At 34.1% G+C, this 14,820-nt stretch overlaps 1 protein-coding gene across 2 annotated transcripts in view; it reads right to left on the reverse strand.

Moving 5' to 3' along the window:
- Positions 1 to 879: 879 nt before the first annotated feature.
- RFX3 (regulatory factor X, 3 (influences HLA class II expression)) overlaps positions 880 to 14,820 on the reverse strand; it is a 58,887-nt gene continuing 44,946 nt past the window's right edge. For both annotated transcript variants that reach the window (XM_009884279.1, XM_009884278.1), the window contains 9 exons: positions 14,057 to 14,169; positions 13,143 to 13,258; positions 12,499 to 12,653; positions 7,677 to 7,774; positions 7,221 to 7,370; positions 5,491 to 5,699; positions 4,330 to 4,483; positions 2,109 to 2,151; positions 880 to 1,179 (listed from right to left, as the gene is read on the reverse strand). In XM_009884279.1, coding sequence (XP_009882581.1) covers positions 941 to 1,179; positions 2,109 to 2,151; positions 4,330 to 4,483; positions 5,491 to 5,699; positions 7,221 to 7,370; positions 7,677 to 7,774; positions 12,499 to 12,653; positions 13,143 to 13,258; positions 14,057 to 14,169 — 1,277 coding nt within the window. In that variant the 3' untranslated portion in view covers positions 880 to 940. The remainder of the gene's footprint in view (positions 1,180 to 2,108; positions 2,152 to 4,329; positions 4,484 to 5,490; positions 5,700 to 7,220; positions 7,371 to 7,676; positions 7,775 to 12,498; positions 12,654 to 13,142; positions 13,259 to 14,056; positions 14,170 to 14,820) is intronic.

Consider the following 14,820-nt stretch of genomic DNA (forward strand, 5'->3'; position numbering starts at 1 on the left):
CTGTATGTCCAGTTCAGCATAAGTAGCACATACACTTAAAATTAATAATAATAATAATAATAATAATAATCAAGTAACTTCTTTTTTAGCTTCAGTTTCTAACAACTACAGTACCACTCAACAGCCAAAAGCACGTGTTCAGTGGCCCCACATATAGAATCAGTAGTCTTTAAAACAGAGGAACTGGTATGTAAATAATATCTGGAACTGTTGAATTTAAAGGAAGCTTGCATTGGTTACATGATGGTCAGATAATTAGGTACGTTTACGGCGTACACATTACCACATTCTGTTACAATTCTGTCATTTAAACTCGTTTCTTGCTCACAGAAAGAAACTAGGAGATCTTCCCAACCCTCCAGCATTATTAGAAAAAATCCCCCTGAATGCTCACAATTTTATCAAAATAGTGTCTTCTTGTTGTCCCATGAAAAGCACCTTTTATAACAAATTTGATACATCTGCTGTCAAATAAGCATGCCTCCAGTGTAAATAAAAGAAAATAGTTCTTTTGATATTTCACAGAAGTGCATCTAATTAAAAACCTATGTATATGAAATCATCATCATGACTAATAATTAACATTAAAATATTTTTAAAAACTATGAAAAAATTTAAATTATTATAAGAGGACAAAAACATTAACATTAAGCTTTGCAAAAATCTTCCTTGCATTTGATACTAAGAAAACTCTTCATATTGAGCGGCCAATGTAAAATGATTCTGTTTACAAAAAAATCTCTTTTTTTTTTTTTAAACAGATCTGGCAAAATACATACACCCATTCCATTTAACAACTCCAATAAAATAATGTTCAGCACAGCTAAAATTTGACAACAGTCAACGTTCGGACTTATTCTCTTTATTTATTTTTTTTCATATTAAACCCAAAGGGCTAATGTAATGGGGTGTGTGTCGGGGAGGGGGGGGGAGTTTCATATTAGACTGCAGTATATGTATTTCCGGTAGCACTGCATTGTCTGATAGTCTGAGTAGTTGCAACTATGTGCTCATTATGAATTGGGTTCAGGAGGTTCTGCTGTACTCCACTCTCAAGCACTGGCTGCATGCATCCCACCTGGAATGCCTGGTTTAGCTCTGTTTTCTCCCTCTTGGCTTGTGGCTCTCCATTTTCATCCAGCTCTTCATCTATTTCACTTTCAACTTCACTGCCCTCATCTGCAGAAACAAACCACCATGAAACTAGCTCAAAGAGAAAAAATTCTAATACAAGTACCTTCATTTTGCAAATAGTAGTTGAAATACAAAAAAAACCCAGACAAGATTAGTAATCTGATAAAGCATAAACTGAAAACTTTAAACTTTCATGGAAAAAATCAATGATTACCTCAAACAGGCAAACAGACTCCCAGCTTTGATCACTTGAGTTACAAACTGTTGATACAGTATGTGGAAAAAACAATTGCAATCTCAAAAATAATCTCTTACAAACAATGTTAACGTCATGTTGCAAAATGCTTCTCATGTTACAGATAGGGAAAGTGAGGTGAAGAGATTTGGGGTGACTTGACCACAAATTTTGACATACATTCTTATACTACTTGAGTCATTTGGGGTCAAATCACCCCAAATCACTCAAGTAGTCAGTATAAGAATATATGTCAAAGCATGCCACTGAAGAGGTTATAAGGAACACATTTCTTTCTATGCTGTTTACTGACAAGTTGACAATTACTTGCACGTAATTCTGCCTTCTTCACTTAGCAAAACATTTACTACAGATAAACACACGAGTATACTCCTGTCTTCCTTCCCACAGCTGTTACCCTCCTCTGTCCTATCAGATACAACTAAATTCTGAGTGAAAACTGGAGTATTTCTTGTCTCAATCAAAAACATCTTTAAAATTCATTCTTACTTTAAAACAAGCCTACAATATTCTGGTCATTATTATATACTGCATATTACATAGATAGCTTATTGTATCCATATAATATATTAACATATCCATATAACACATACATGCACTTTAAAGCATGATACAGCTCTAAATTCTGTTTTACTGCATTTTTAAAACATAAGGACTTTTTTTTCCCCTCACAGTAGCTCTATACAGAATTATATACTGGAAAGATTAAACTGTTTACCTTTATCCATATTTCCAGGGGAGACAGCATTTAAATCACCAAACTGCAAAATAAACAACAAAAAAAAAATAGGCACAATCTTAAGCAAATGCGAACTTTTGTTCTTTTTATCTGTGATGAAGCAGATCTGTGCTCCCCTGGTTTGAGGCTATCATTCAAGTGCATGATGATAGCTGCAGCCACATCCATAGTACGGCAATTCATTTTCCATTCCATCCTAGCCTTGTGCTTATTAAGACAATTATCACTAAGTAAACCCTCAAAAATTGTGGGGAAGTACAAACTTTTTTAAGATTACTTCATCAGGGCCTTTGTTCCTTGCAGTGAGCTCCTTCTGTATTGTATAAAACCATAAATTATGATGGATATCCGTTCTGAACTGTCAATATTTTAATGAAAGCCTTTTTTTAAAATTTACAAGAGACAACTTTAATTGTGCTGGAACAAAAATGAAGGTGTGTCACAGTGTTGCAAATCTACCTGTAAGGTAGGTGAAATGCACTGCTGAGAAAGGGTTTGCAGTCTGGTAACAGATCTACTGACGTCAAAAAAAAGACCTTTTCAAAAAAGTTGCTCACAAGCTAGATGTACAACCTTCCTCCCTTTCCTTCCTCAAATCCTCTAATTTTCTCTTAAATAAGAATCTGCAGAGGAAAATGCCATCCATGAATCTCAAATGAAAGGAGTACATTATTTAGATAAATAAATTTCTAACCATAAATGATGATACCAGTCTTTTTCAGAATTTTGCCAATACCTGTGTCCAAAGCTAGAGAAGATGAAAGGAGAAAAACGAGAATACTTTTCTCAGTTGAAACACCAGTTTATACTGTCTTACAGGGTTTGTCAGACCATAGTTTTAGAATTCCTTATTTGGTTTCAGTCAAATTGAATAGTCGTTGAATACACAGAAACATAAAAAGACATACATTTAATGCATATATACTGTTTCTATTTTGCCCCCTCTCACCTCCAAAAGTTTTGGGTTACTTACTTCCTCGTAATACCTCCATCTTCTGTCTACATAAAGTTTTTAGAAGACCATACACCACATTTAAGTCTATGTTAAGAAGACAAGAATGTAGCAACTGTATACTTGTGCAGTACTTTACTGCATATATAAGGCAGAGATTAAGCAAACATACTACTCATGGGTCACTAAGCAGAAACATTGCTATCTAGTTTTTCTGAAATGTGTCATGCCACATAATATAAAATCATTTGACAAATAAAGCTGAGATATTTCCAACTTCTCTTGAAAGCACAGCATCCATTTATAGTATTTAATGAACCTATCAATATATCTTGAGGGATGAACGATACCTGATGTCGAATCAACTCACAAAATTACTTGCAATTTATTGGTAACATAGAATATGATACAGTGACTCCCAAGTGTAAAAATGTAACAAATCTGTCCCATTACCTATCTAGCATATTTTCAAATATATCCATTTTCCAGCACTTTTGAAGTGTAATTCTTGGATGACAATTCATGCATTCCTCACTGTCTCATTCAAAATAAAAGATTAGATGAACTACTGGAAAAAAGACTGATGAGATAAACGTTTCCTTGCAGATGCCATAGATGAGTAGAAAAATGTGGTTATGAATTGAGACTCTTGTTCTGTTTTTTAAGCAAATAATCTTTGAAACACATGTATGAAAATCAGCTGTGTTGCAAACCTGTATGTAAGTCTGCACTGGTTTTATTACATGTATGTGAACAGTATCATACAAATCAAAAATCTGCATGTAACCCATCCCTCTCAAGTCAATGGGGGTAATCAACTCCCTTGTGTTAACATTTCTATGGGAATTCAAAATGTGTGCAAATACATGTAAACAGAACCATGTAAGCAACACTCTCCTATTACTCTTCTTTTTTTTTTTTTTTCACATAAAATATTCAGTTCTCAAAAACTGGGAAAAGGTTGTATGTTGATCAATATTTTTCAAACCATGCACATTAATCTGTATGCAGATTTGTAAAGGAGCAATGTCATTTGGAAATAATTGGTTGTTAGAATTCAATGTAATTTTAATGCTCTGACAATCAACCAACGAAACAAGTCTGAAGCTGTTGTATGTATTTGTAACCCAACCTATTGTTACATTGCAGAACATCCTACAGCTCTACATACGTGTTTAAAAAATTTGCAAAGACACATACCCAAATTCATCACTAAATCTACCAGTCTAGTCTCATATATTATCTTACCTCTCCCATAACTGCAATAGGTGTCTCTCCTGTTGCCTGAGCAACACGATGTTCTACTAAGTAAAACATGTATTCATCGTAAAGCAAGCGGATCAGATGAAAAGAGCCAAAGCTAGCAGCACTGCGCAAGGTTAAATCTCGAATCACCATTGAGCTATTCAAAAATAGAAAAATATATATATTTATGTATTATCTGTCATAGTAATTTTAACACTTATCCATGTAGACATTTCACCTCAAAACCAATATTCTCAAAAGTAACATTACCCACAAACGTCTGATTTATGGTGTCTTTGGAAAGAGATGTCCAGGAAAGGCAATCGTTTGCTTCTCTCCTTTCTCTGAAGGTATTGTTGGACACCAGACTACATAAGAAATAACCAGATTTTTTTGTTTTCAGGTTTGTTTTTTTTCTTTTGATATAGGCATAACCACCAACACTTGAGCACATGTAAAACCTACCTTGAAAGAAATCCTTGTTGAAAACAGAAACAACTAAAATGTTATGAAAACTATTCAATTTTAAACAAACTAATGCTTAAATCGTGTCTGTTGTGTCCACCTTCCCAGTACAAAGGTTCTAATTGCCACAATTTTTATAATTTGAAACTTAAAACTGCAAAAAGACAGGCTTGTGTGTACATACTGTATTGACAAATTCTGGTATCTTTAGCAAGTAGTTGCTACAGTAATTTTCAAAGAACAAGGTTTACTCTGATAACTGTTTCAATAAGCAGCTAACATGGAATGCTTATCTTAATGCTTCTTTTTACACATTAAGAACAGGCTTTGTCTTCCTTATCTAATAAACATAGATACCACAGTGTTTTAATAAATAATACTTAAAATAGTGGCTTAATAATTGTGTAGTTATTCAACCCAAAAAATTCACATTATGTTTCTAACTCAGGAAAAAATTCCACCTGCAATCATTTGCACACAGCCTCTAAACCAATAAACAAGGATCATTTAATGCCCTGACAATTTGCAAGTCACCCTGAGTTCACGGTTAATGAGAATAGTTTTCTGAAGAAAAACCCTACATGTTTTTCATGACTTAGCAAGCCACTGTTTGATATTACACCTGTCAACTTCACTACAATGAACAATTCAGCAAATAATAGAATAGTTAGAATGTTTTAGAAGTCTATTAAATATTACCTGTAGAAAGACCATTTCAACAGAAATTGCCGTGCTGCTTTAGGAAAGCTGGGTCTTCCTTCATATGGTTTCAACGCCTGCATCATTACATTATCAAGCCAGGCAGCCCACTGCTCCAGAGTGCTCTGCTGTTGAAGAGTCATCTTGAAATCTGTTTCTAGTCTCTGAACCATGTTGTCATCACACTGGCACACCCAGGAAGCCTGCTCCTGTTACAACACATGGAAATTCTTGAATTAACAATACATAAGCCAAAGCTGAGAATGTAATTCGCTTTCAAAGATTAGGCAATTCAATGGATGAAAAGGACAAAACCCACTTAACTAGACAAACTGAGAAGCACTTTTTATTTTTATGTCTTTCATAATTTTGTTGAAAGCAAATGGGTGGGAAAAGCATAACATAAAAGAGCAGACATCAAATAAAGAAATAAGAACAAACAATGGAAACGACACAAGTATGTTGTAGTTTTCCACATTTATTTTCAAAAAAGGCTTCTGCTTTCCTCATTCATCATTTTTCTACTGAAATATTTGGGACGTGTCAATTTTTTCTGGGGTTACAGGCAGGGCAAGCAGGTAGAACAGTTAAATGGGAGGCTAAAGTAATAAAAGAAGTAGCAAGAAATCAACTGCAAGGTTCCTTTTGTTCTGAAGATGTTAAGCTTAAAGACAATTTCTGTTATAACAGAAAGCTTTGTATGTAAACAAGGATTGTTTTGTTTACTGACTATAGGCAGTAAGATTACACATTACTTAAAGTACAACATAAACTGCACACAAATGGAGAAACACACTCTGTATACAATAATAAGCAATTTAGTCAGTGTTACCAAGTTTAAATAAGGCTAGCTGGTCAATTCAGAAACTAAGAGACAAAAATGAAAATTCACTAACTGGAAACCAAGTCCTTAAACTCTAGCTATCATGTACCAATTAAGACCTCATGAGCAGACTCTGTGTCCATGTTAACAAATTACAATAATTATGTACTGTTTCTTTGGTCAAGTACTCCTGACTGACTTTTGTTAATATTATTACAAGTAAAACACTCTTCACAATGAAAAGAGACAAACATAGAACTACCATTAATCTGGAACATTTCACTTTGCTGGGCAAAAGGAAAAAAATACTTTTCCTCAGAGGAGCAGAAACATGTGCAGAAATTAAGCTTAGTGAAAATATAAACTTACATTCTACAGCTAACCGGAAACTAGTTCTAATCTGTACTAATCTAATCAATTACTCAGGAGATCTTGTAAATTGAAGTGCAGGAACTCAGATGAAGTATACTAAAGGTATTGTCTTTGAAATAAGGAAACAGGCTCTACCAAAACCAATGTTGTGCATTTAATAGCTTTTAGAGACATTCAGAAGCTATGCTACTATCTGTGTTCTAATTATAAGGTAATGTTAATGCTATTAACTAAGATGTCATTCATGGTACCCATTCTAAGAATGTATTTGCTCTACATTTGCGTAGAAGTTGGAAGAATACGTGCACTTCAAGACAGTAAATGGAAAAGATATAATGGTTCTGAGCTCTCTTCTAAAGTGTAAGCTGTCATGTTTCAACTGAATCACTGCATATGTGAATCAGCAAAATGTTCTCACATCACTTTCCTGATAGAATAATGATGGCTAACAATAAAGTTCAAAATCACAGAGGAAATAACACTCTTTTTAAAAAAAAAAAAAAAGAAAAGCCTGTTATTTAAAACTACATTTTACCTGAACATTGGCAAAATCAACACGGTTAAGATCATTGAGCATCTGGTTGATCTGAGAAGTATTTTGAAGCACAGCACGAGCTGCTTGAGCCAGGTGATTAAGAGATGTGTATCTTCGCAGAGTCTGGGCAAAGGCACTTACAGCGGCAACCTATGAAAAAAATTATTTTTTTTTTAAATATTGTACTCTTTATCTGTAGATTAATTCTACAGATGGAGTCTTTAACCTTCATGTTAATATTCTTTATTAATGAGTTCTCATATGTGAATTATGTCCATGTAGCAGATCAAATAATGTCTTCCTTATAATTTTTTGACAAAACTAAGTTATTTCCTATCCCATTATTTGATGCTTGATGCTAAACATGAAATTCAGAATTAAAAAACTACTGCTTTTAGATGCTACGGCCCGCTTGGTTTGCCAATGCAAGAATAACACTGCAACAGTTTTGTCTACCTTGGTTTGTATCATCCTCTGTGGAATATTGTTCATGGCATTTGAAAGCCAACCTTCAAGGCTTTTTGCAAAATTGCGAATGGCTTGGGTCAAGGCACCTGTGCATTAAAGAATAAAAACAGAATGAAAAGAAAGCAATGTACCTGTCTTGAAATGTTTTGCATCCTCAGTACTTACATACGCAATGTTCAGGTCTGCTGCTTGTTTTTACTAAAAGACAAATCCAGTCTAGGTTCAAAATGCCACATTCAGATATAGATTACGCAATAATGATTTTAGCTTTGGTTTAATAAGCAGTCCTGACTTCCTCATCTAACAATCTTTCAAGAAGTTTGTGACCAGCAGTATTGTTTCAGGCACCCCTATAGAAGAACATCAGAACAGCAGACGTTGCGACGGAAATTTCCATCAAAAACTTTCAGCTTTCCATTTCATCTAAGTACCTCTTTTAAAGACTAAAACTCTGGAAAAAATCAGTTACTGGCATACTGCAGTTTGCTCAAATAAGCCCAAAGTAACCCTAAGCCATGCCACGCTGCTGCTTACTTCAGTTTTAAAGAACAAAATCCAACATGCAGTGCTTAAGGATATCATCAATAAACAAGAGTGTGTCTCACTAAGAGAAAATGAAATTACTCAAATGGCTGTGGAATCTGTATGCATTTTTGTTTCTTGACTATAGCACCTACAGAACTGCTGAATGGCTGACAGATTTAGAGAGAAACTGAAGAAGCTTTTACAGCAATATGCACTACTCATAAGTTTAAATTTTTCAAAGGAGGAGGACAGGAAGTGTTTTCCCAAGGAACTGTGCCTGGAAAAAAGAAAATCATATCTCCTGAGTAGCAGAAACCTCGCTTTCCTATACTTACCACTTGCTCACTGATGTAATAGCATCCACTCAAACAGTTGCAAAAAGGAGGAGACAAAGAGAAAAAACTACAGGTTTCTAAAGACTAGTAGAGAATGAACACAACTATAAAAGTGAAGAGGAAAAAAACAGAAAGAGGAAATAGTACTAATTTTCAAACTGTTTTAGCTACATATGAGAAGAAACAGTCCACGTAAAGATTGACTGGATTCGGTTTATAAGGCTGAATACTCTGGTGGAGTAAGAAATTAATGCTGATAGAACTTGTCTTTAAGAAAGGTCTTTTACTGTTTGAATCGTTGATGATCTCCTTTTTAATAAAGCTTACTGCTAGCAAAGTAAATTTACTGAAAGAAAAAAATGTATTCTTCATGACATCCGTTTCACATGTTTTCACATGCTTTTCACAAGCTTTTTTCTTCAGTCCTGCCAATTAGCTAGCTCACTTGTGCTGCTTTGTAATTTCTGCACACTTACTAATTAACTATGTATTCACTCACATTTACTTACCTATAGAACAAGAAAATGCAATATGGAGGAAATAATGTAAACGCTGCATGAACGGTATTTAGACATTTAAGGAAAATATTAGTGCGTTTTCACTTCTAATTTGCTTATTATTCTTTTTCATCCAACCACATATTAGAAAATTATTTGCATCACTGTAATGCTGATTTCCTTCAAAAATAAATATAGAAAAGCAGCTCAGGCCTTAAGAAAGGCATTTAACTAGGAAGAAAGAGGAGCAAATCAAAGGAATCCAAGTTCTGAAGAAATAAAATAGCTGAAGTAGATAATCAGACATCAGTATTGTACAGAACAAGTATGAATTTCTAATGAGCTTTGGAGATATCATATTAAATACAGAATTTTTCTCATCCTCCATCCTTAAGTAGACATCCAGCCATCACCAAAACCTTGAGTTCCTACATCCTCAAAGCCTTCCTTTATGTTAATCTGGCTACCATAGAAAAACAAGAAAAAACCCTTTCGAAGAATCACATGGTGAGTCTGGTGCAAAGTAAATGGCCTGAGATGGTTAAGTATTACTAGACACACACTAAATGATGTTGTAATGGCAGTTACTGACAGAAAGTCCTTCCAGTATTTTAAATTTTTGTCTGCCTGGAATTGTGTAACACGGTGTAGAAATACGTTTAGCATAAATTCTCCACCTTTGATACAAACTAACTCACAGGCAAGTTTGTTGTCCATTTTGTCACTTTTGAAGGTGCAAAAAATCCATTCTGAAACATAATAGCTCTAGTCTATTGCCGAAGACATTAGATAATTATGACCTTTTCTCCTAACTCAAATGGACATCGTTTCACTGTTTTTAGGAAAAGGAATTTTGCTGTTTTACACACAGTCATTCTTCATTCATTCTGTGGGCGCTAAACATTTCAGCTGACAAATTTAACATAGGGGTTAAAAATAAAACAATTTTTTCCTCAATAGTAATTTTTTTCTATTCCAGTAATATGTACCACACAGCTGAGTAGCACAGTGAGACTTTTCTAAAAGCAAAACACTGAAAATCTAGACATGAAAAAAGATAAACCTTAAAAAATCATATGCTTACTTCAAGCACCTTTCAAATTAGTATTTTCCCTATTTTGAGCAGCTGCTGTCAATATCTTCCCATTTATTCAGGGAAACAAAAATCATAAACATGCTTTTGATTAAGCATTTTCAGTCCCCTTTTCTCTACAGAGTCCAAACTTTCCTATAGGAAAACTGCTCTTTTCCCACAGAACATGATGAATTTGTCTATTTCACCCAGCTCCATTGTTGTCACAGTCAACCATTAAGCACAACCTTAATCCTTCCTCTTGGTCTGTTGTGATGCCAGAAGATATTTTAATTCAAAAGCAGGAGTTACAAAATTAATAATATTTTAAATATTTAACAGTGAAGAGAGAACTCGTACAGATCATCATTACAGGAAAGCTGACTACAAAAAGCCTTTTAGTTAGTTTGTCCTGAAGATAAAAACAAGAAAATACATTAGTTGTCTTCCAAAGGTAGCTCAGTGGGTGGACTTCTGAGCAGAAAACCACTGGACTGCTTATAGAGGCAGAATTCTCTTGGGATGAATTTGTCCTGGGATCAGATGATGTGTTTGCATTAAGAAGTCTGATAATCATACCCAAAACAGGAATGTCAAACACAGTAGGTATCAATTATTCAAATATGACTGGTAATTCTAGAAAGAAAGAGATAGCATGAAAAGGACCTGATGTCTGTAGTTACTGATAGTAAATGACTGTGTCCCATTTTTTCACAACACTGTACTGGCAATGCTTAATACACCTTATGAAATACGGAAGGAAGACACCACAAGCTAAGAAGGTATCATATAAAAACTCCTTTACAGACTGCCAGGCTGTGCAGGAGAAGCAAGTGAAAAGCAAGGTGAAAAGCAGGTTTGATGAAAAAACATGTCTGCGCCACGTTTTTATTTAGAAAATAATGAGCTTTTGGAAGAGAGAGTTTTAATTAAACCTAATTAACATTTTAATTAAAATTGTGGGGTTTTTTATCATTGCTTATTCGCTTGTGATAGACTATATTATTTCAAAATTAAGATCCTAACTACTTGCTTTGTCATTAGATAGAAAAGTAAAACATGAAATATAAACCAATGCAAAATAATTTATACAAGCAATGGTTGTCAATAACTGCATATATTTGAAAGAACATTTTTCCTTTATTCTGCTACGTAGATGAAAAGACAAATTATTTCAATCTCTACCAAGAACTTACTCATTTCTTCAAAAGAAAGGTAAAACTGCCTTGTAAAAGGCTGACCTTCAGATTTTATACATTTCCAGTTCCAAATTTTTTTTGTATCATACATAATTTACTACAACCAAATTGTATTTCACTTGCAAGCAAAAAGTCAATAAGACTTTTCTGCAAGGCAGTACTTGCAAATATTTTTATGGAGTGCGTATTGCTGCTGAAGTCACTATAGCAGAAGAGGTGTTCACAGCATGACAAAATAGCTTTGTTAGCTGCAAAGCTACTTAAGGCCCTAATTTAAAAAAAATATTAATCCAACTTTATAAAGTGACTACTGTTTTTTCATGGAAAGGATAAAATATGCAGGAGTTACAAGGTTTATAATGGGTTGCTAACACAATTTCTTTATAATATTTAGCGCAGCATATGCAAGACAATAAATGTTTTATAAAGGAGTTCAACTTTCTTCACATAAATTCATTTTTTACCAGAAAAAGGCATAAAAATACACTGCTGGAGCAACGATGGATTCTAGTAAAATTAAATTTGAAAAGAAAGTTGTACTCCTGGTAATGGCTGAATGGCCAGACAGTTACTCTTTCATGCAGGATGTATGACATAAAGAACATTAGATTGGAATAATAAATTGGACTAAAAATTTCTGAGTTAATTTCTCATTGTCTTTACAGTCATTAAAATTGATTTCAGCAGCCACTTATAAGGAAGAAAAGACTAACTTTCCAAAAATGGAATCACAAAGATCTTATACATTATTTTTTTTTCAGATTAATCAAAGATTAATCTGTACTTCTAAAAGTAAAAACTACTGAATTTAGTGGAGGGACTGACTGACATTACTGTGCATTTGCTCAGGGCCACAGGACTTATGTCTATCAGGTAGTCTAGAGCCAGAGTAAAAGGAAAACATTTTTGTCTGAAAATGTAACACACACAGAGAGAAGTACCTTTAATATGAAACTCTGTCTTGAAAACTAGATCTTCCAACTGCACTAAAATCCTCAGATACTTTTAAAATACAAAGCGTACACCAACTCTCAGCACAACTTCCTACACAACAAAATTACGGATAAATGATACACAATTCTTTCCTAACTTTCAAACATTCTTAAAGCTGCCCTGTGAGGTACAAGACCACTGCCACCATACACAAAAATCATTGTAAAATGTTTCAGGTTTTCAACTTACTAGGAATAGGTCTAAGGACGTCAGGAATGAGAATCTCCACCAAAGCCTGGTACATCACATGGTCACAGTTACACATCCATTTCAGAATAGACTCATTTTTGCACAGAGTAATCAGTTTTCCTTTTGGAAGTCGACTTTCTATTTCACTCAGATTGCTGGTGTGAAAAAATGTAGCAAATGAATAATTTATAATGCATTTACAGTAGGTAAAAACCTGCAATGGGTGTTAAAATGTACTATATTATAAAGATGTCAGAGATGTCTCAACTACACCCCACAGAACTTCTTTACACATTGTGTCACATGGAAATGGATTTTAAAAATGCCTCCATAGCTCTGCTAGAGCTTATAAATTATGCAGAGCGACAAACGATCCTTTTGGCTTAGAAGAACTGGCTAGAATACTGGGAAAAGACACCTTTACTGTAGTTGTCAAAGCAAAGAAAAAAATGGACAATGCAATCATTTCAAGACTGCACTTTTGCATACACACAGCCTATAGAAAAATACATAAATTTAATTTGAAAAATTAGTATGTGAAAAAATTATTACTCTGCCGGTAAAACCAGTAAGATTTTTTTTTTTTTGACACTTGTGTTACATTATCATAAGAAGCAGTTAAACAAAAAGAAACATTTACTAACCTTGGTTCAGTAATAGTAGTGCCATCAGGTGGAGCAGAGGGAGAATAGCGCCAGAAAGTTTGCCACAATTTTTCTATCAGGCTGAATTGAAGATTCACAACCACATCCAGTATTGCCTGAGAAAATAAAACACAAGCACAGATTGTCTTCTATCCAACTTCACCCTACTCTCAACTCCAACTAGATCTATAGCTTTTTTCACATAGTGGAGCAAAGGCAAACTGTACATTTCTTAAGTTATAAATAATATTTTTTTTAACACCTTTGATGTCCATAAATTATCCAGCACTAAGCTGGTGTGCACAGAGACTTGAGTAAGGCCAAGCACACATGCATGGAAGCCTCCAGAAATGAGCATGGTCTATGTAAACATATCAGAGGAATTCACCCACAGAAAATATTTAATGCTACTGCAAACACAAAGGAAACCTGCCATTTTATTAATTTTCAAAATTCAGATTAGGTTTGAAAGCACCTTCAAAAATAACTTTTGAAGACATATTGTTCAATATCAAATGTGGCCTAAATGTCTCAATACTTCTTTGAAATGGGAAAAAAGTTACTGCTTTTAATGTAACAACAAGAAATGTTAATTTAACATGATTTACATTTCTAACATAACTAAACCAGAGATCTGCATGTACAATCAGAAGTCTAGTTTCTCTAACACTCTGAAAATATACACATAACTACATTTCATTCTCAGTGTCTGTTACATATTACCTTTTCCCCCTGTAAAGGGAACACTCCAGAAAAATCTTTTTACTAATGTCCTTTCCAATGATATAAGCAAAATATCCTGGAGGAAAGTCACATAACACTAACATGGCCGCAATATATTTGGTATCACTGTCTTGTACAGACCTTCACTAGAAGTCATGAACTGTAAAAAATAAATGGTTTACAGGGAATACCTCACAGTGCTCTCGATAAAGACTCTGCAGAGATTTGATGTCCTCAAAGGTAGTACCATCTGGTAGAGAAGATATTTCAACTTCTCCAAACTCTGGAAGTACTCGAGATGCATCTGTGACCATGACAACATAATGAAAAAGGGCTATTGTGAAGAGTGCCAGTTACAGTATGATTAAGAAAGAAATTAAGGATGACACAAAGAAATAAATTGCAAAAGGTCATGATGTTCAAAGAGAGAAGCCTTTCACACCTACTGTATGTTAAAATTGTAAGCAAATTCACCCAGCATTTTTTAATAAAAAATAAATATAAAATTATTCTTAAAGATATACCAAAAAGTATATACTACACCTATATAGAAAAGCTAACACACACGTTTTCAGAATATTACATGATGAAGGAAAATATCTATGTCAGTGTATGAAAGATTAATCCTTGAATAGTTTTTTTCTTGTTCAACTGAAGAGTTTCTATGTAGCCAGGTATGATGGGGCTTAGCAGACTCCACATACATGTTTATTTGAAATTTACTAGACTTTCAAGTAGAGCCAATATGTGCTTTTACTATTTGTCCCAAACGTTTCCAAGAGATAGCTGATAAAACAGAAAAATGCTGAACTGAAAGGTACTTGGAGAGGAAGATTCAAAACATTTTAATCCTACCCTTATGTTCACAATGATTTCAATAGCAGCAAAATTAGGCCAAAGAATGTGGTGCTTGAAAATCCCAACCAAATAAACCTACACCTTCTGTAATAACACA

Source organism: Charadrius vociferus, unplaced genomic scaffold (assembly GCF_000708025.1).
Source record: "Charadrius vociferus isolate BGI_N301 unplaced genomic scaffold, ASM70802v2 scaffold183, whole genome shotgun sequence".
NCBI lineage: Eukaryota > Metazoa > Chordata > Aves > Charadriiformes > Charadriidae > Charadrius > Charadrius vociferus.